This window comes from Mesocricetus auratus, unplaced genomic scaffold (assembly GCF_017639785.1).
Source record: "Mesocricetus auratus isolate SY011 unplaced genomic scaffold, BCM_Maur_2.0 Super-Scaffold_100006, whole genome shotgun sequence".
Lineage (NCBI taxonomy): Eukaryota > Metazoa > Chordata > Mammalia > Rodentia > Cricetidae > Mesocricetus > Mesocricetus auratus.
Genome location: NW_024429190.1, coordinates 99,797,086 through 99,817,922, shown reverse-complemented (window position 1 = coordinate 99,817,922; position 20,837 = coordinate 99,797,086). Strand labels below are relative to the sequence as shown.

Genomic DNA, 20,837 nt, shown 5'->3' with positions numbered 1-20,837 from the left:
CTCGCATATGTATGGAATATACGTATGTAGCAGATATGTAATAGTTTCAATTAGAAATGTCCTCCATAGGCTCTTGTGTCTGCCCGCTTGGCCCCTTGTTGGTGACACAGTTTGGGGAGGTGGAGTCTTCCCAGATAAAGCATGTCATCTGGGGGTCACCTTAAGGGTTTATAGCCTCACTCTGCTCCTTGCACACGGGAACCACTCCACCCTGCCCACCCCGTCTTCCCATGGGGATGAGAATGTGACCAGCTTCCTGTTCCTGCCACCCTGCCATGCCTTCCCTGCCACGATGGACTCTCCCTCTGGAACTGCAAACCAAAATACACTCTTTCTTTTTGAACTTACTTTTGGTCATGGTATTTTATCACAACAACAGAAAAAAAGAATACATATATGAAACTTGACATGTATCTAAAGTGACATAATATTGGAATAAGAATGAACTGTTACAAATGGTGCTGGAGCAACTATTATGGTAAATTGGCCATTACAAAAAGCAATAAATTAGTTCTCTATTTCCTCATAATGTAATTTATCTCAGAGTCTAGTCTAAGTTCTTATTGTATCGAGTGGGATATTACAAAACATGCAAAGGCTTACACAATGGGTCTATTTCCACTCTACAGCTACGAAGAAACCAGGTGTCTCACAGAGATGTCTCTCAGTGGTAGATATGCCAGATGCCCAGGCAACCCTGTCTGTCAACTGCCAGTGGAAGAATCACCTAGGTTACAGGCAAATGCTCACGGACTCATGAATGAGCCCAGCTGAACCTGGGTCCTCAGACTTGTGAAGTAGATGGTAGTCCTTTCACCTCTAAATCTGGATGGGTAGATATCTAAGCAAACCTAATTGAGAAAGCTATTATAGAAATGACAAATGCAGGTTCCACACCCCCCTCCCCATGTGTATGTGTATTGCCTGGTTGTTGGGAGCCAGGCCAAGCCAAGGTTTTCTCAGAGGCCCTGATGAAATAACAAAGAGAACATTAGTTCTGTGTCCCTGCCCAGGAGCAGACTTGGCAAGATCTGGTCTGGGCTGGGTTGAAGGCACAAAGGCATTAAGGCTTTGGTTGCTGGGAACCTGACTTTTCCCCTGAAGAGACTGGGGTTATCATTCTCAAAGTTGCCATGGGCCCGCTACACACTTGAGATATCATGTGTTCTTTTCTTTCCCCTCATCCCTGGGCTTCCCCCTCAGGAGACTGTCACTGAAGAATGATTTGCTGGTCCAAGACTAGAGACTTAAGTATGAAGAATGAGCTTGGCCTAGTGGTGGTACACATTGATGATCCCAGCACCCAGGAAGCTAGGGCAGAAGGATACAGTTCAAAGCCAGCTTAGACTATACAGTGAATCCAAGCAAGGTCAAAGGAAATCAAACAAATACAAAAGAGAAAACAAACTTTCTGATACAGGAAAAAGCTTAATAACCTCAAATTAGGGACCGTTATAAAATGAAATACTAGAAATAAAACATAAAGGAAAACCAATTGTCACAGATAATTATAAAAATCAGTATATCAAAGGTAACAACCAGGCAGATCTCTGGTTTAAGACTGGCCTGGGTTAAGTAGGGAAAGTTTTTCTCAAAAAGAAAAAAAAAAGCAACTGTAAACAAAAATAAAGACAAATAATTTGCATTTAGATATATAAAAGATGTCTATAAACCAGTAAGAAAAAGATAAGTAATCCAGTAAAGAAATTGGCAAAATATATAAATTGGTAATTAACAGACAAACAGCCTTCATAACTACAGTTTGCTTCACTCATAATCAGAGTGTCTTGGAAAAAAGAAGTCATTTTATACCCACCAAATTGGCAGAAAATTATAATTTTATTAATGTTTTATTAGAGTATCTTAATTATGCATAATAATGGGTTTGTTATGAGATTTTATACATGTACATAATGCATTTCAATCATATTCTTCCTCATTACCCTTCTTTGTTCCCTGCTACTAATCTTCCTAACTAGCCCTCCTCAATTGTAATGTCTTTAGCTTTATTTACTCACTCACTCATTTATTTATTTTGAGACGGGACACCATGTAGCTCAGTCTAGCCTTGAACTCATGATGTGGCTGAGGATGAACTTGAACTCATCCCTTTGCTCTGTCTCCCACGGGTCAGAATTAGATGTGTACTATCATGCCAGGATAGACAGTAAGTTTCCAATAGATGGAGAAAAAGGGCAGTTCTCACACAATGATGGTATGAATGTAAGTTCTTGCAGTGACTTTGGAGAACCATTTGGCAATTTCTGATAAAAGTGGTAATACCCCACACCAGTATTATACACAGAAACTCTCACATGGGGGTAAACACACAAAAATCTTCACAGAGTACACTATTCATACCCCAAGAAACCAAGCAACCTAAATGTCTACTCTGTTAGCCTGTGGTCTCCTAAATGTTATCACCTCAACACAGCCATGCTGGACGGTGGGGTCGAGTGGAAGCTGTCTGTCATTCACCCTCATGAGCTGTTTAGGAATGGGTTAGTCACCTCTGGTTTGCCCTTCCAAACCCTCTTCCTCACAGTCCTGCTTGTCTTTCTACTCTGAGACCCTCACCAAAAACAGACGCAGGCCATGGGCTCCCAGACTTCTGAGCTGCTAAACGGTGGATAAAACTAAGTGTCTTTATAACCACTGGGCAGTGTCCAGGATTGGTAAAGCAGACTCCATAATCCCCAGCTGTTTGGGAAGCTGAAGCAAAAAGGCTCACCAGTTCAAGGCCTGCCTGGGCTACAGAGTGAGTTCAAGGCCAGGCTAGGCCACTCACGGCCCTAACTAAAAGTAAGAAGCAGGGGAAGGACAGGGACGGAGCAGGACAAGTGCCCCCTCCCCAGCACCACAGAGCACATAGATGACGCCTAGTCCAGTGTACTCCTTCACAACAGCAAATGGATGAAGCCGCTTTTCAAAATGGGTAACAAAGACACCATAGACATTAAGTGCAAAGTAATGGCTCCCTCTACAGAGTGGGAAAAGAGACGCATCCAGGGAGGGCCACACAGGAGGCCCTCTGTGTGTGTTTACTGAGCTAGAAGCTGGTCTACGGGTATGTAGAGACTTCTTTCTGATCCTTTCATGTGTGTGAAAGACATCACAAATATTAACTGTAAGAAAACAATACGTTGTTCATAAGCCCCGAGAAGGAGCTCAAAGGTTATGATGAAGAAACCAGGTAATGGGCTTAACTAAGTTTTCCCCTATGACTTAATTAACATAATCAATGACATACGCTCCAGTTCAACCCTACACCCTGGGAACTTTGCAGTTTTGTCCCAAGGAGAAGCACTGTGTTGCTAAGCCATGTGTCTTCATAGCACACATGTCACTGTGGTGGTTGTTGCTCATGCTAAACTCTTTCAGATTTACTTGAAAAGGAAAACGGAAACAAACCCATGATGGATAAAACAGGAAACCCTTCTTTCTGTTTCCTTTCCATACTGCTCCCTGCTTCAGTTCTAGGTTGCAGCTGCAGTACACTGGTAAGCAAAGCCCAGGCCTTGTCGGGAATCAGCGCTCTCTAGGTCAGAGGGTACCAGGGCAACGTTTCAGTGCCTTTCAACAAAACAGGGACCAGCAGCTTTTACTACTGAGTTATTACTGAGCTGTCCCTGATAGCTCCAGAATATAACGCTGTTTTCCATTGTTTTTTTCTTCTTCAAGCCTACCTCTAAACTTTGCTACTACACAGATCATAAATTTAATGAGAAGCAGACAAAATCCACTTAACCTGTTTCACTCGACCAACCATTTTATTACATTATTTTATGCCTGCTCTGTCTCTGTTGACATGTTTCCTACAGCACATTTCCTGCTGTATAGTTTAAGGGTTGTTTTTAAAAATAGCCCTTTATGTAGATTTCCTTCTTATTTTTGTTCCCGGCCTTTTACTTGCAGAGCTTTATACTCTCAGCTACTCAGAAGGCTGAGCCAAGAAGAAGCAAAGTTCAAGGCCTACCTGGATGACTTGGTAAACCCTGGTCTCAACATAAAAAAGTGGAAGCGGGGCTTAGTGACATGAGGGGCCTGGAGTAGGCCTGAACGTGAGTCCTACCAAGCTTCTTCCATTGCTTGACCCTTGCCCTGTAGTCAGCCACAGGGAGAACAGTTGGTTAAAAATTAAGACAAGCTCCCAATTGTGTTAAGATAGCCACAGACTTGTGTAAACAAGCTTCCACAACCCCCCTTTAAGCTTGTACAAATACCTTGTTATCACAAATTGTACTGCTAATTATAAAATGGTATCACAAGTTGTAAATTCCCAGAATGTACCATCGCCCAGGACTTAACCTCAAATTTTCTTGTATCACCCCTGACCCCTCTCTGCACTTAGGGCTGTTGCTTTAAAAAGGACCCCAGCTGCTCCCTGTTCTGGGTCACAGTGCAGATCCCAAACTGCCTGTGGCCCTAACTACTTAGAAGTTCTGGTAACCACGGAGATGGAATAAAGTCGCTTCCGCTCGTCTAACTTTGGTGGCCTTGATTCAGTATTTGCTCGACTCCCAGCCCCAACAGGTGTAGTAGCTGCCTAGCACACACAAGACCCTGAGTTTAACCCTGACGCCAGAAAAGAACAGACACACTATTTCCTTTGTCGCCTATTGTGAGCCAGTTTGATTTTAGCCATTCTACAATCCGTCACAAATTTCCTAGTTAGCACTGATTGTCAACTTGAAACAGAAAAATGAGTCTCTATAAAGTAACTCAGTCTCTGAGCATTCCTTTGTGAATCAAGATGAGTATTAATCAATGCAGGAGGGCCTAGCTTACAAGGCAGGTGGTCCCAGGCTGTACAAAAAAGCTACTTAAGCACCAGGCTGGGAGTAAGTCAGAGAATGAGCCGGCAAGGAGGTTCCTCCATGGCTCCTGTCTTGCGTTCCTACCCTGACAACCTTCTTCAAAAGTGGACTATGACTTGGAAGAGTAAGATAAGATAAACCTTCCTCGCCCAACATGCATGGTGTCTGTCACAACAAAATGAAGTCAGAATAACAAATAAACCTGACTCATTCCTTGTTTAACAACTGAGCACTACATTTTAGCAAAGCATGGTCTGTTTTTCACAAGTTCAGCTAGGGTTGTGCTTAGATTCCTAATTTTCTTGTGAACATTAAAAAAATCACAATCTGGGGGCCATGGAATTACTGTTTATAGAAGCTGCCATCTTCTGAAAGTTAATCTCTGGACATAATGTTACAACTCTCTTTTTTAAAATCATTTATTTTTGAGTCAGGGTCACTCTGCAGCCCAGGCTGGCCTTTGGCTTGTAATCCTCCTGCCTCAGCCCCTGAGTACAGGTATTACAGGCATGCCTACTGACACCCTGGTTAAAGCTCTAAGCAAATCACACAGTTACCTAGGTATTATCTTTAGCTACTTGGAAGAAAGTTGTCAAGACGCCCCTCATAATCTCAGATCTAGATTCCCCTAATAATCACTATTTAGACTCTGATGATTGGATCTGACCTTTGGAAAGCTTGTTGTCAACATTGCCTCGTCTTTTTTTTTTTTTTTTTATATTACTTCATGTGTTTTGCCTGCCTGCATGTCTATTGCACAATGTGTGTGCCAGGTGCCCTCAGAGGCCGGAGGAGGACATCGGTTTCCCTGAAACTAGAGTTACAGATGGCTGTGAGACACCATGTGGGTGCTGGGAATCAAACTCAGGTCCTCTGGAGGAGCAGCCAGTGCTCTCAACCACTGAACCATCTCTCCAGCCCCCTAGCCTTCTGGGTTTTTAAGAAAGTTAAATTTTAGGGCTGGGGATATAGGTCAGCGGTAGAACACTTGTTTGATATGCACAAGGTCTTAGGTTCAATCCCTAGCCCTTTTTATTCTTCCTTTGAGTAATAAGCGAATGTAAAAGCAATGCCAATTCTCTCTCTCTCTCTCTCTGTCTCTCTCTGTCTCTCTCTGTCTCTGTCTCTCTCTCTGTCTCTCTCTCTCTGTCTCTCTCTCTCTGTCTCTCTCTCTCTCTCTCTCTCTCTCTCTCTCTCTCTCTCTCTCTCTCTCTCTCTCTCTCTCTCTCTCTCTCTCTCTCTCTCTCTCTCTCTCTCCTTCCTGTTTGTTTCTTGAGACAGGGTCTCTCTACATAGTCCCGGCTGTCGTGGAACACACTAGGTAAACTAGCTGGCTTCGAACTCAGAGATTCCCAAGCGCTGGGATTTAAAGGCCTTGTGGTTAGGGTTCACATCACCTCTGAATCGCGACGGGCATGGGAAGCCCGTGAACTGCAAGGTGAACACGAGAACCAGCTCAGCGACTTCTGTTTGCGAAATGGCAAACCATGGCCGGTGAAAACTGATCCTTAAAAAAAAAAAAAAAAAAGACTGTTGTCTCTACAGCACGTGCTGCCAGCGTCAAGCAGGCTTAGCTTTGAACTAGGAAGCAACCAGCATTGTTACTTCGGTAAAAGCTACGCAATCATACACTTAATTGTTAACTTATGGCTCTAACAGACCTTATTGATATTCAACTGGAACAAACATAAATTAAAAACCAGGGCGGAGGTCAGGGGCAGCCGCGGTGTGAAGAATGCTCTGGACAACTTTCTCTCTCAACAAGCAAGCTTGGTGTCCTCTGTGGCAAAGCGCAGACCTTTGCCCCCAGACTTAAGTAACGTGCACGTTCTGTGGAGTGGAAAACCACAAAGCTACCAAACCAGAGGGCGCCGAAGAGTGACAACACGACCCACGGGCCGTCCCGCTCGACTTGAAACCCGCCCCAAGCCACTAGGGTCTCAGCAGCCTTAGCGCGGCTCGCCCCACCAGCAAGAACCCCCGGCGGGGGGGGGCGGGGACGCGCGCCGGGGCCACGCCCCTCCCCCTGGCCTCTGGAAGTGCGCATGTGCCACCCCGCCCGCCGGCCGACGCGGGCCTGAAGCAGGAGGGGCCGAGCGGAGACGGAAGCCATGGCGAGCCCCCCCTTCTCCCCAGGAGCTGGGCGTCTCACCTGCTCGGCGCAGGCCGCGGCCTCGGGTTCGTCCCGCCTCAGCCGACCGCGGGCCCGGGGAAAGTCACCGGGGAGAGTGGGCGTGTCCACGGCGCCGCCGCCCGGAGGACGGGCTCCGCCCCGCCCCGCCCCTCTCCCCTTCGCTAAAAGCGGTTGGCTGCGCTCCTGTCCGTCAGCGGGTGTCTCCCACGGCGACCGGCCGGCCCAGGAGCTTGTGAGGCCGCCGCAGCGCGCTGGAGAAGATGCCGGGTGGCGGCGGTAGCGGGGGGCAGGTGTCTGGTGCTGAAGTCATCGCCCAGGCCCTGAAGACGCAAGTACGGCGGGCGCTAGGGAGCGGAAGGCTCAGCGGGAGCGGCGGGGGAGGGCGTGACCACGGCGGTCCCTCCTTTGGACCCCCGGGAAGGACGGGGAGACTGGGTAGCCCACCCTCCTGCTGGCCGGCGTTCATTCCTCTGTTTCCACCCCCTGTCCCCAGAATGTGAAGTACATGTTCGGCGTCGTAGGCATCCCCGTGACCGACATCGCCCTTGCCGCGCAGGAGCTGGGCATCAGGTTCATCGGGATGCGGAACGAGCAAGCGGTGAGTGCGGACGCAGCCTCCCGTCACTCCTATTTCCCGCTTGGCAGCACACTAAGTCAACACTTGCCCGGCGTGAGTCACTGCGTCCCGGCATCTGAACTCGGATATTGTGGAGTTAGGATCGGTGCTCCTACAGTTAGCCTAGTGAGCCCGGCCTTGTCCGAAGGTCAGGTTTGGAAGGATGGGCTTTCTTCTCTGTGGGGCTGGAAGTCCCAGCAGGGCAGCTGTGCTGTCCTGTCAGTACCTCGGGTGGTTCCTGTCCGTGAGAGCACCTGTGAGGTGAATGAGTGAAGACCAGGTACTGGAACTCGGGTTGCATCTGGAATCCGAAAAAGCAAAGCACGCACTTGCACTTTTTGATCCCGCTCACAGCATTTCCTCTGACCACCCAGTCCCCAGTCTTACCCTCTCAGCCATACCGGCTTAAGAATGGCAAGAATCCGGTGCAGAGGTGGTGGTTCAGGGGTGCTGATAACCTGAGGTCAGTCTCCAGGACCTACATGGAAGAAGGAAGGAGTTAACTTAGTCACGATGTGCTCTGAACACACACACACACACACACACACACACACACACACACACACACACACACACACAGCAGATGTGAGCCCCAGGGCAGCAGGAGTTGTGGTTCATTTTTCATACCCACGCAGTGCTGGTGTGATGGAGGCCTTTGTGTAATACTGACGCTTACCATGTTATTTACCAGTTGAAAGGTATTTATCAACAAGGTTTGGAATGTGTAGGCAGTGTTTTTAATCTGAAAGCTGGTAGGTATTGAATTTGTGTTGCTTACACTCCTCCACGCCCCCACATACACCTTTTTTTTTTCGGTGCTGGGAATTGTGCATACTAAACCCTGCCACTGAGCTCTGTACACTTACCTCTCAGTTTTCTTACCTGGAGCAGCTTTCTGTCCTTTTACCTGCATGGGGAAGTATAGCTGTTGATCTACATTTGGCTGTGTCTCTAAAGGCCGTGTACACTGCTCTCCTTTTCTTACGTTAGATGTGCTGAGTCTGTGCTATTATATGCTTGGTGTGTGCTGCATAAGCAGTGGAAGAAGGAGTGTAAAGAAGAAAAGAAGTTTGTTCTTAATCTCCACGTTTGTCAGTTGGGAAAAGTGAGGGCAAGACACAAAAAAGACAATCTAGAACGCTGGTCCTCACGGAAGAAATACATGCAAGAGACAGTGCAGTGGAGGATGTGACTGCTTCTCTGATAGGACAGGGAAGCTTGCTCATGGAAGAAATGTTTGTTCATGCAGCATCAATACAGCCTAAAGTCAAGGCAAGCCGTGAGAGTGGATAGGTAGGCCAAAGGATACGTATGGAAAATCACAACTGTAGTCTCTGTATCTACTCAAGCGAAAAAAAAGATCTCAAGTCTGCAGCCAGCCCAGTCAACTGAGACTGGGTTATCTTTCAGTGGTAGGAGTACTTGCCTAACATGCCCGGTGCCCTGGATTTCCCTAGTAAACAACAACAGAATTAAATAAACAAATATAATCTTCCGAGAAAGCGTCCCACAGAAGATGATGCCAGAGCTATCTTGAAGAGGAGGAAAAAGCTAGCTCTGCTGAAGGTGATTGCTAGGTTAGGGACTCAGATGACTAAATGATAAGGCTACTGCCTGAGGCTGAGAAGAGAGAGGAGAAACAACCTAGAAGGGAAGGTGGTGTGTTTAATAATGGAGTTGTTCAAAAGGAGCGTACGAGAAGGCTCAGGATACAAGAGCATGTTTGTTCAAAAGGAGCCTACAAGAAGGCTCAGGATATAAGAGCATGTTTGCGCTAAAACGAAAGGTACACCTGGGTACCGTTTGATTATCATTCCTCTGATCATGTGACCAGAAAATAGGCAGATTGTCAGCAAATTAGCTGTATCCTAAGTACTTTACATGGCTGAGATCCCTGATTCATTCTGCTAGCAGTGTTCCGGATTACATTCATTTTGTAGATGAGGAAGCCAGGGTCCCAAGTCATTTGTCAAAACCACAGCAGAATGGAGGGGAACTGGGATCAGAGTCAGAACACTTTGATTCCAGACTTTCCAGTCTTAAGAACTATGAGTAGTAGACCAGTGTGGTAGTGCCCACCTTTAATCCTAGCACTCGGGAGCTTAAGGCCAGCCTGGTGTACAGAGCTAGTTCCAGGACAGCCAGGAAACCCTGTCTTGAAGAACCAAAAGAAAAACAAAAGATTAAGTAATACTATAATGTCCTAGACAAAGAATAATTTTTAAATGCACTCAGCATTTTTCCTGGGCATCTTGTATTTGATTTAACTTGGTGTTTCCTATCTTCCTTATAAGCTGGATGGAAGACAGTTCAGTGAAAAGTGGCCTGGCGTAGTGACTCCCAGCTGTACCCTGTAGCTCACAAGGCTTATGAGGCTTCCTTACATTCAAGGTCAGCCTAGGCTACAGGGTGAGATCTCATCTCAAAACCAAACAGACAAAAACCATGTTGGCCTTAAGGAAATTTTCAACAGATTGCTTGCTAAGAATCGAAAACATACAGTAAATAATGTGTAACCAGACCATGTGGAAGTAACAGAAGGGTAACTGAAAAATCATTTATTTTTAAAATGTCTTATTATTTTTCTAAGATTCATTTATTTATTTTATGTATGAGTGCTCTATCTGTATGTCTGACTTTATGCCAGAAGATGACATCATAGCCCGCTACAGATGGTTTTGAGTGACCATGTGGTTGTTGGGAATTGAACTCAGGACTTCTGGAAGAACAGTCAGTGCTCTTGACCAATGAGGCATCTCTCCAGCCCTCTCCCCCCCCCAAAAAAAAACCACATTTACAATACAGTAACATGGGGCTAGAGAGATGGCTCAGTGGTTAAGAGCACTGGCTGCTCGTCCAGAGGACCCGAGTTCAATTCCCAGCAACCACATGGAAGTGCACAGTGATCTTTAACTCCAGCTCTAGGGATCTGACACCTTCGCATGAAAGCACATAAAATAAAGTTAAATAAATTAAAAAGAAAGAAAAAAGAAACAACACTCTCACTGGCTCCTATATTTATCTGAAAACTCCAAACCAAATTGATCAGGAATAAAAGAGAAAGCACAGATTACCAATGTGAGGAATGGAATACAGACCTAAATACAGACCCTAATTTGCAAGTGGGTTGAAGAAATCACAGTAGAAAATACAAAATATTTTTAATCAATGATAATGAAAAGATCAATGTCAAATATATTTCATAATATATAGCTAAGATAGTTTTAGGCAAAATAGTTGAAAGTGAATCTGTTAGTAAAGATTTAAAACAGATTCTGTCAGCTTATTTTTCAAGACTCTAGGACAGGAAAATCAAATCAAATTCAAGGGAAGAATCTAAATAATTAATGCATAAGCAGAAATTAGTGATGTAGGAGACAGCATAGAAAAACTAAAAGCTTTAAAACCCCAGGACTTGGAAAGCTAATCACCATGGGCTAATAGCAAATTCAAGGCTAGCAAGACTAGCCTGAGGTAATGAGACCAGGCTCTGAACAAATCAACTAACCCTGTATAGGTAGAGTGACAGACATAAATGACTGATAAGAAGAAAGAGGACATTCCCTTCTGATCCTTTTTTTTTTTAAGATTTATTTATTTATTATGTATACAATGTTCTGCATGTACACCTGCAGGCCAGAAGAGGGCACCAGATCTCATTACAGATGGTTGTGAGCCACCATGTGGGTGCTGGGAATTGAACTCAGGACCTCTGGAAAAGCAACCAGTGTTCTTAACCACCAAGCTATCTCTCCAGCCCCCCCATTCCTTTTGATTCTAAAGATACTTAAGCAGTTGTAAGATGATACTATGAATAGCAGTAATGAAACTTTCCCCAAAAAACTAAAATTTAGATACCTAGATTCTTAGTCCATTCCTTGAAATTTATGGCTATCACATCTCATAAAAAACAAGTAGTGTTCCAGTTCTTCCTTTCCTTTAATATATAAATCCTCATCTGTTTTTGTTTTGTTTTGTTTTTGAGACAGGGTTTCTCTGTGTAGTCCTGGCTGTCCAGGAACTCGCTTTGTAGACCAGGCTGGCCTCAAATAAGTGAATGCTGGGATTTAAGGCAAGCACCACTATGACCAGCTCAAATTCTCATTTTTTATTAATAGATGTTCATGTATGTATAGCACGTATGCATGTTTCATTCAGTCCCTGTCCTTTCTCTGTAGGCTTGTTACGCTGCCTCTGCAGTTGGATACCTAACGGGCAGGTAAATTAAAGTCCACTTCATTTGAGTACATTGGAAGTTTGGGGTAGAAATATAAATGTCAACTGAAAGCGTAGTAGCCTTGGAAAGATTGTAGAAGATAGTATTAATAAGAAATAAGAGCTCTAACTTCCTTAGGTCACTTTATATAAAAGGCTTCGTTCCAAAATGAGGTTGCTAGAACATATTCCTGTCTATTTATGTTAGCCAGTTACCCTCATTTTTACTAAAAGTAATGCCTCTTAAAAATAACCTTTCTAGAAAACGTAGACTGTATAAGATTACTGTAATTCTACAACCATTAAGGTTTTTTGCATATAGTCTACTTTTTTTCTACATTCACTGATTTTTTTTTTTTTAGGTAGAATTTGGGCCTCTGATAAAATTTCTACCATACATTTTTGGCACTTACATAAAAGCTTTAGTAAGTTTTTTTTAATTTCTAAAAGTGAAGTAGTAATTAAATTCTAAGAAATAAAAACAAGCAAACTCTCACAATCCTTTCTTTTTAATGGGAACCTTCTGAATTTGAGCCTGAAGAAAACCAGGCCATCTGAAACAGCCTGTGAACCACTCTGTTGCTTTATTTACATGTAAACAGTGTGTTAATCTTTTTGTTGACCCTGAAAAGCATTGAAATTACAGTCACTGGTGCCTTAATTGATTCTTGAATTATGATTATTTTAACAAGCTAAAAGTTTCATTTGAAATTTTTATTTTGAACACCCTAGTATTGTAGCATTATCCATGTATAGGTATTTACATTTAATTAGAAATAAGTAATATGCTAAGTAGAGACCCCCCCCCCCCCCCGCCGTTTGTAGTGGCCACATTTGTAAGTGTTGAGTGACCTTGTGGAGTCCATATCACGTCAGATTGCACAGGGAGTATGACGACTACTGTAGAACATTCTAGGAATGGTACTGTTCTAGATACTGTTAGTGTTATTTTAAGTCTAAAAGATTCTAAAATTTGAAATGTAAAGCAGTAAATTAAATTATATATTATTGAATGGTTTAGGCTCAGGAAGTATGTCAAAAGAAAGCATTCAGAAAGATGTAGAGGAAAACCATGTCCTCACAGAGATTTTAGTATGTTATATTTATTTGTTAGAAAATTAAAAAAAAATAATGTACATACACTATATGGGACTGTCAGAAATTTACTTCTGTAATCAGTCAACTTGTTTTAATCCAAGTATGACTGGAAAAAATATGAAGAGGTTAGTAAAATACAAATAATTAAATAAAATACAAGTAATAGTTATATATATATTAAAAGAAACTTGATGTTACTCTTTCATAATTAAGATATTCTAGCAATTGATTGTCAATTATATTAAAGGCCTACCTGTCTTTCCTCTGACCACCAAGACGTTTCCATGGAAACCCTAACATAATACTAATTACCTGGTAGTTGGTATGTTCCACGCTAAGATAGACTGCACCTCTTCTTTTCAGTTATTAGTTTGATCTGCTGTTGATAAGCTCTGCTTTACTTCCAGACCAGGAGTATGCCTTGTCGTTTCCGGCCCAGGTCTCATCCACGCCTTGGGTGGCATGGCAAATGCAAACATGAACTGTTGGTAATTAAATCATTCTTGCTGAAAACATTTTTAATATGTCTTTGCATAAGGGTGGAAGGTCATTAACTGGGAAGTGGGCTGGAGATCGGGAGGAGGGGGTCAAGGGTGCAAAGTCGGATGTTCAGTGTGCAGTCTGACGCCAAGAGTTAGCAACGTTGTACTGAATGTTGGAAATTTGCTGCAAGAGTAGACTGGGTCCTTTTATGACATATTAAAAAACTGTGACATGATGAATGTTAAGTTGCTTGACCATAGCCTCAGTTCACTATGGATATCAAAGTGTAATGTTGTAGCCTTTAAATATACGCAATGTGAGGAAGAAACAGTTAACATTTTAGAGTTTCATTCTGTGTATGTATGTATTTATGTTTGTGTATGTGAGCATGCATGTAGTTCTAAATAAAGAACTGTTTTTTAAATTTGTTAATTACTGAACCTAAGACCTCACTATGTTATGTAAGTCAGGCTAGTCATGAATTATTATTATTATTATTTAGTTTTTCAAGACAGGGTTTCTCTGTGTAGCCCTGGCTGTCCTGGAACTAATTTGCTTTGTAGACCAGGCTTGCTTGGAACTTACAGAGATCCACCTGCCTCTGCCTCCCGAGTGCTGGGATTAAAGGCATGCATTACCTCAACCTATAAATAAACCTTAAAAAAGAAAAACTTTAAAAGTTTGATGTATTTTTGTTTAGTCTTGAGAAATAAAAATTGAGAACTATTACTCATTTTGCCATTTCCAAATAGGTTTACTTAGGAAAATGTAAATGCCTTCTCTCCATAAAATTGATTTTCTGTCACTCCACCTGCAAACGTAGCATTAACATCTAGAAGGGGTGAAGCTCGTGTAAGAAAAGCATTTACTAACATGTTCCATCTTTTTGATTTTGAGGACAGCTACATCTTAAATTCTTTTAACCTCCATCTTTTTAAGGAAGATGTAGTTTTCTCATCTAGTCTGTCTTAGTTGCTCACAATTGTTTATGATGTATTGGACACTGCTGAATGTTTTATATATTCTCATTTGTGACTATCTTTTTGAAAAATTACTATTTCAGGCCCTTGATTGTGATTGGTGGTTCTTCTGAAAGAAATCAAGAAACCATGGGAGCCTTCCAGGAATTTCCTCAGGTATTCAGTTCTACCATCCAAGCAAGGATTAAACACACAAAAGTGAAAGCACTGTCTTAGCCGGGTTCCTATTGCAGTGATGAGACACTGACCAAAGCTATCTGGGGATGAGGGACGTTATTTCCTCATGCAGGGGGGTCAGGCCGGCACTGGGGATGAAGGACGTTATTTCCTCATGCAGGGGGGTCAGGCCGGCACTGGTGCCGAGGCCGTGGGGACACCGCAAGTCAATAAGGCTTACTCCTTGTATGCACTCGGCCTGTTTTCTTGTACAACGCGGCCACCTGCCCAGACGTGGTCTGTAGGCTTGGCCTACCCACATCCATTTTTAACCAATAATGCCCCACGGACTTGTCTACAGGCAATCTGATTTTCTCAGTTAAGGTTCTTTTCCCCATACAACTCTAGCTGTGTCAAATTGGGAAGAAACTATCACAAACACAATTTATAAAAACTGCAAAAAAACATATACTAAAAATCTGTATTGCAAGTACAGATGGCTCAGTGGATAAAGGCACAAGCCTGAGGAGTAGTGCTCTACCCCCAGAACACACATGACAGGAGAAAGACTGATTCCCACATGTGCCACGACATGTATGCATATAGCATACACTAAATACATGTAACACATTTTTAATCTATAAAATAAAAACAACAAAAAGGGAAAACTACAAGTGTGTGAAGAGATTCTCTGAACAAGGCAGTATCAGGTTGTTAAGGGCTGAGGGTCTAGAGAGAAGGGTCAACAGTTAGGAGCACAGACTGCTCTCACAGAGACGGGAGGACAGTTCCCAGTACCCTCTTTGGGTGGCTCCCAACCACAGGCAACTCCAGCTCTAGGGGAATCTGATGCCCCTTGTGGCTCCTGTGGGTACTGCATGCAGATACACAAAAACACATACAGAATTAAAAATAAAAAGATCTAGAGCAGTGGTTTCTCAACCTTCCTAATGCTGTGACCCTTTAACACAGCTCCTCATGCTGCGGTGACCCCCAACCATAAAACTATTTCATTGCTGCTTCATGACTAATTTTGCTACTGTTATAGATCATAATGTAAATGCTTGGGTTTTCCAGTGGTCTTAGGTGTCCCTGTGAAAGGGTCATTTGACCTACAAAGAAGGAGTGGCAATCTACAACTTGAGAACTGCTCATCTAAAGAAAAATACCAAAACTGACATGCCTTAAATTCTTCATTTATTTATTTATCTGGTGCTTTGCCACATATATTTCTGGCCACTGTGTGTATAGTACTTGTGAAGGCCAGAAAGGGCATTGGATCCCCTGGAACTGGAATTTCAGATGGCTGTGGTCTACCATGTGGGTGATGGGAATCTAACCTGGGTCCTTTAGAAGAGCTGCCATTGCTCTTAACCACTGAGCCCTTTCTCTAGCTCTTATAGATATATTTTATTCATTTATTTATTTATTTATTTTGGTTTTTTGAAACAGCATTTCTCTGTGTAACAGATCTGGCTGTCCTGGAACTCATTCTGTAAACCAGGCTGACCATGAGCTCACAAAGATCTGCTCTCCCGAGTTCTGGGATTAAAGGTGTGAGCTACCACCGCCAGGCTATTCTTATTATTTTTAAGAGTGAGTGTGTGTGTGTGCATGTGGGTATGTACAGATGCCCACAGAGACCATAGGGGTGCCAGACCTCTGAAGCTGGAGTTACAGTTGTGAGATACTTCATATGGGTGCTAGGAACCAAACTTGGGTCCTCTGGAAGAGCAGCAGGTACTTTTAACCTCTGAGCCATATCTCCAGTCCCTTCTGGTTTTTGAACTGAAATTTTAAGTTCTTTACATAGTAATAAACATGTGAGAATTAAAAAAAAACCAGCAGAGTGGTGGTAGTACACACCTTTAATCCTCAGGAGGCAGAGGCAGGAGAATCTCTGAGTTTGAAGCCAGCCTGGTCTACAGAGCGAGTTCTAGGACAGCCAGGGCTACACAAAGAAACTGTCTCAAAAACCAAAACAAACAAAGAGATGTAAGAATAAAAATGGCTTTGGGGTATAACCCTCAGACTCTAGAAATAGTTAAAAGAAAAAAATTCTTCTCAAGATTATCAGACTTGGTATACATTTTAATTTAGGAGAAAAGTATTTCAAAAGTTGAAAAATAAATTTGTCAGCAAAATGTTACAGCTTCAAAAATAATTTGCAGAAGGGTTAAAGAGAAGGCTCAGTAGTTAAGAGCACTTGTACTTGTAGGTCCTGGGTTCAGTTCCTAGCACCTGCACTGTCACTCACAGCTGTCCATAACTCCAGTCCCAAGGGATCTGACCTTCTCTTCTGACCTCCACAGGCACTGTGCACATACATGGTGTACTTACATATATGCAGGCAGAACACTCGTGTGCACAGAGTTAAGTAAATGGTCACAGAATACCAGTAGCTGAGAGCAAATGGCTGACACGTAACATGAATGCGTAGGAACCGTACATGCCAGGCAAGTTTTCTACCACTGAGCCATACTCAAAGTTTCAGAGAATTTTGTAACGTAAACTGATATAAAACACTACCCTTTGTATAAGTTAATGAAAAAATTATGACCTTATACTCTTCAAAAACAAAGTTTCACTGGATAATTGTAACAGTAACAAAAGTATTCAGATGATGCTAATATATCCAGAAAAGTAGAACTGATAAATCATTGAAAGGAAATTTAGGTATAGACTTGGATATGGTGGCCCACAGCAATATTCTCAACAGTCAGGAGGCTGAGGCAGGGAGATCATGAACCTAAGACTATTGAGGCAAGCAAAACCCTATCTCAGAACAAAACAAGAAGAAAAAGAAAATTTAGGACTGGCAAGATAGCCCAGTGGGTAAGGGTACTTGCCATCAAGCCTGACGGCCTGATTTCATCCTCAGAAGCACATGGTAGGAGACTCCGCTCTACAAGTTGTCTTATCACCACCACACTCCACACAGTGTCTTATGTGGGTGTCTATTGCTGTGAAGAGACATCGTGACCACAGCAGCTCTAATAAAGCAAGACTTTTAATTGGGGCTGGCTTACAGGTCAGAGTTCATTACCTTCACGGCAGGAAGCATGGTAGTGTACGGGCAGACGGGGTGCTGGAGAAGGAGCTGAGAGCTCTACATCCGGGTCTCAGACAGTCGGAGCGCAGAGCGACACTGGCCTGGCTTGAGTGCTTGAAACCTCAAAGCCTAATCTCAGTGACACACTTCCTCCAACAGGGCCACACATCCTAATACACAGTGCCAGTCCCTGTGGGCCTATGGGGGCCACTGTCATTCAACCACCACACACAGAGAGGAAATAAAAGTGTAAGTTTTTAAAGTTACTTCAAAAATATTGATATGAAGCAGGGAGCACAGCATTAATGTCAATGATTAAAGTATATTTTCCTAAAAGTAATAAGTTTATTAGATTAAAAATTAAAGCACACTTTGATTTAAAATTCAAATATCTTTTTCTTCTTGGAAGTTCTTAAAACTGAAGGACATGACCATAAGAATCTGAAAACTGAAGGCTGATCTTCGGCCTGTCAGGCCTGTGTGACTAAGGCTGTCATCTTTTCCATAGATTTCATACTGAAAAGTATCAAGAGGAAGTTTCTCCATGTTTCTTCAAGTAGGTTAGACAATGTAGAGGTAGCACCCCAACTCCCATGTTACCACAACAGATATGTGAAAGGAAGCGCAGCAGAGATGGCAGACAAAGAAAGATGGACGGGTGAATTCACATAGTCCTCACTGAGCACCTGCTTTAGTAGGCCTGGCCAGCTTCCCTTCTGTTTAAACTCTAGTTTGCCTGTGTTGTGGTACATGGTGCATGGTGTATATTATCTTCAGCTTTGACAACCTGAGAAAGGAAAATAATGTGTTGTTTTGTTTCCAGAATCATCCTGAGGAAGGATTTTCTGGTTTGAATATTTTTTGAGGTAATCTCAAAAAACAAATAAAAATAAAACCCACATTTTTCTGTCTTGCCTCTAAATGTAATAAGAAGTAATGACTTTAATGTTTTGTCTTCCTTTATGAAAGCAATATGATTGTGAGCTGAGTTGAAATGATCTTCATTTTCTGTATAGGTTGAAGCTTGCAGATTATATAGCAAGTTCTCTGCCCGACCAACAAGCATAGAACATATTCCTGTTGTTATTGAAAAGGTACAGTATTTACTGAAAAGCTCTTCAGGGATTGGACCCAGCATCTCATATATGCCAAACACGCGCTCCTCTAAAGAGCTACGCCTTCAGCACTGCTGTTTTTGTTCTTAAAACAATGGCAATATACCCAGACTGTTAACAATGACATTGTTAAAGAGCTATTTACATTCTAATGTTCACTGCCGTTATATTTAATTATTGAAATAGAGATAAAGTCAGCTATTTTTGGAAAAAGTTTCTCCTGTATGTTAGTTCTTAAATTATCTTTTTAGTTAAACCAAAGTGTATAATAAGCCCTTGGGTTCTGATCTCTTAAGCATTTGCAGAAATATTGGGAAGAATGCATATAAGATTCTCGTTTAGTTAATTAAATAGTGCTTGTAAATTAATGTTAGCTAACAAGAGTTTTATGTGAAATTATATTTGAGCTATTTCTTTTTTTAATTTTATTTATTTATTGTGTATACAGCTTTCTGCCTATAGGCCAGCAGAGAGTACCAGATCTCATTCAAGGTGGTTGTGATCCACCATATGGTTGCTGGGAATTGAACTCAGGACCTCTGGAAGAACAGTCAGTGCTCTTAACCGCTGAGCCATCTCTCCAGCTCCATATTTGAGCTATTTCAAAACCACACATTTCAGAATCAAAATTTGACACATAATACATTGTCACAGTTTCTGAAAACTGCCAAATGATTAAGGTTAAGAAGTGGGTGAAAGTTCATGTTCCAACATAAACAGCAAGCAGAGCCTAGTGGAAATTCTTCAAGTGTAATAGAATATGAATTTCAGAGCCCTACAGGAACTCTGCATCCCCTTTAGATGAACACATCTTTCAAAATATAGTTAATGGAGGACATTTCAATTTTAATTATGACTTTTTCATCCAACTAAGAATACCTCAAGAAAACTTAGTGTTCATTTCACATTTTTAGACTGCCTTTGAGAAGAGTATGGCAATTGAGGCATCTTGTTTGTCATAACACAGGCAGTGAGGAGCAGTATCTATGGTCGTCCAGGCGCTTGTTACATTGACGTTCCTGCAGATTTCGTGACCCTCCAGGGGAATGTGAATTCTATAAAGTAAGATTTATTCAAAATTCTTCCTTAACATTGTGTTATCATACTTAGTCTTTGTGAAGAGTTTATCTAGCAGTGTGTCAATTTCTAAGTGTCTCAATATTTTTTGATGATTTTGTAATTAAGCTGAATCCTAGCCAGAAGACTTAGTTCTCTTCATTTAGATTACTTAATAACTGTCTGTGGGCTTAATTACTAAATCAAATACTTGGAACTTCGTGATTCCTCATTCAAAGTTATTCACCCAGTAACCTCAGATACGTGTCTGCCTTAGTGTATATGTTATTACAAGCATCTTACTGTAAGCCAAAAGCCAAGGTGGATGATGGGTGAAAACTTACTAGGACTCAGAATAAAAAGTGTTTTTTCTAGCACCCATGTAGCTTTAACATGTTCTGAAGTGTGTGTCTGTGATTTGTCCTGCACTTTATTTCTTCAGTAAGCACTGAGTGAAAAGAAGTACAGAAAAGTCACACTTGATTGTCTTTCACCTTGATACAGATGCTGCTGTAGTCCATCCAGTCCCTAAGTGGTATTGCTTTAGTTTTAGGAACAAAATATGCTTTTTCTATTAACAACATTTTAAGAAAATCCAGAAATGTATAAACAAGTCTTTTTAAAAAAAAGATTTATTTATACGTGTGTGTGTGTGCGCGCGCGCGCGCGCCACACGTGTAGGGGTGTCTGTGGAGGACAGAAGAAGGTATCACATCCCCTGAAGCTGAAGTTACAGGCAATTATAAGCTACCTGCTGTGAGTACTGGGAACACTCATGAGGTCCAGGAAGAGCAGCAAGTACTCTTGACCACTGAGTCTTCCTCCAGCCTTTTCTCTAAGCCTTTCCTCTAAGAAATCCATTTTAAACATTTAGTACCGTTCCTTTTTATCATGCATACTGAGTCAACATGTTGAATTTTATATTTAGAGATTTTGAAGACTGAATTTCATTGTATAGTCCAAGCTGGTTTCAAACTCAATCCTTTTGCCTGCACTTCCCAAGTACTGGGTTTACTGTTGTGCATATATGTTGCATTTCTGCTGTAGTTTTCTTATTGAACATCATAACATGCTTCATTGTTGTGTGTGTGTGTGTGTGTGTGTGTGTGTGTGTG

General features: G+C 42.3%; 2 protein-coding genes across 7 annotated transcripts in view; one reads left to right on the top strand and one right to left on the bottom strand.

Annotated features, from left to right (window-relative positions):
- Positions 1–7,085, bottom strand: part of Btd (biotinidase) — a 29,956-nt gene extending 22,871 nt beyond the window's left edge. Inside the window, exons 1-2 of one of the 5 annotated variants that reach the window (XM_013118821.3) lie at positions 6,970–7,040; positions 6,215–6,324 (exon numbers count right to left, since the gene is read on the bottom strand). In XM_013118821.3, the coding sequence (XP_012974275.1) occupies positions 6,215–6,234 (20 nt within the window). In that variant the 5' untranslated portion in view covers positions 6,235–6,324; positions 6,970–7,040. Of the gene's footprint in view, positions 1–6,214; positions 6,325–6,969 lie in introns of those variants that run through there. The other 4 variants (XM_005077667.4, XM_013118823.3, XM_040747749.1 and 1 more) reach the window with 4 other exon arrangements.
- The window catches only part of Hacl1 (2-hydroxyacyl-CoA lyase 1), a 34,130-nt gene continuing 20,378 nt past the window's right edge, over positions 7,086–20,837 (top strand). The window contains exons 1-7 of one of the 2 annotated variants that reach the window (XM_040747746.1): positions 7,086–7,283; positions 7,445–7,549; positions 11,746–11,786; positions 13,288–13,368; positions 14,427–14,499; positions 18,568–18,645; positions 19,634–19,728. In XM_040747746.1, coding sequence (XP_040603680.1) covers positions 7,212–7,283; positions 7,445–7,549; positions 11,746–11,786; positions 13,288–13,368; positions 14,427–14,499; positions 18,568–18,645; positions 19,634–19,728 — 545 coding nt within the window. In that variant the 5' untranslated portion in view covers positions 7,086–7,211. Of the gene's footprint in view, positions 7,284–7,444; positions 7,550–11,745; positions 11,787–13,287; positions 13,369–14,426; positions 14,500–18,567; positions 18,646–19,633; positions 19,729–20,837 lie in introns of those variants that run through there. The other variant, XM_040747747.1, reaches the window with a different exon arrangement.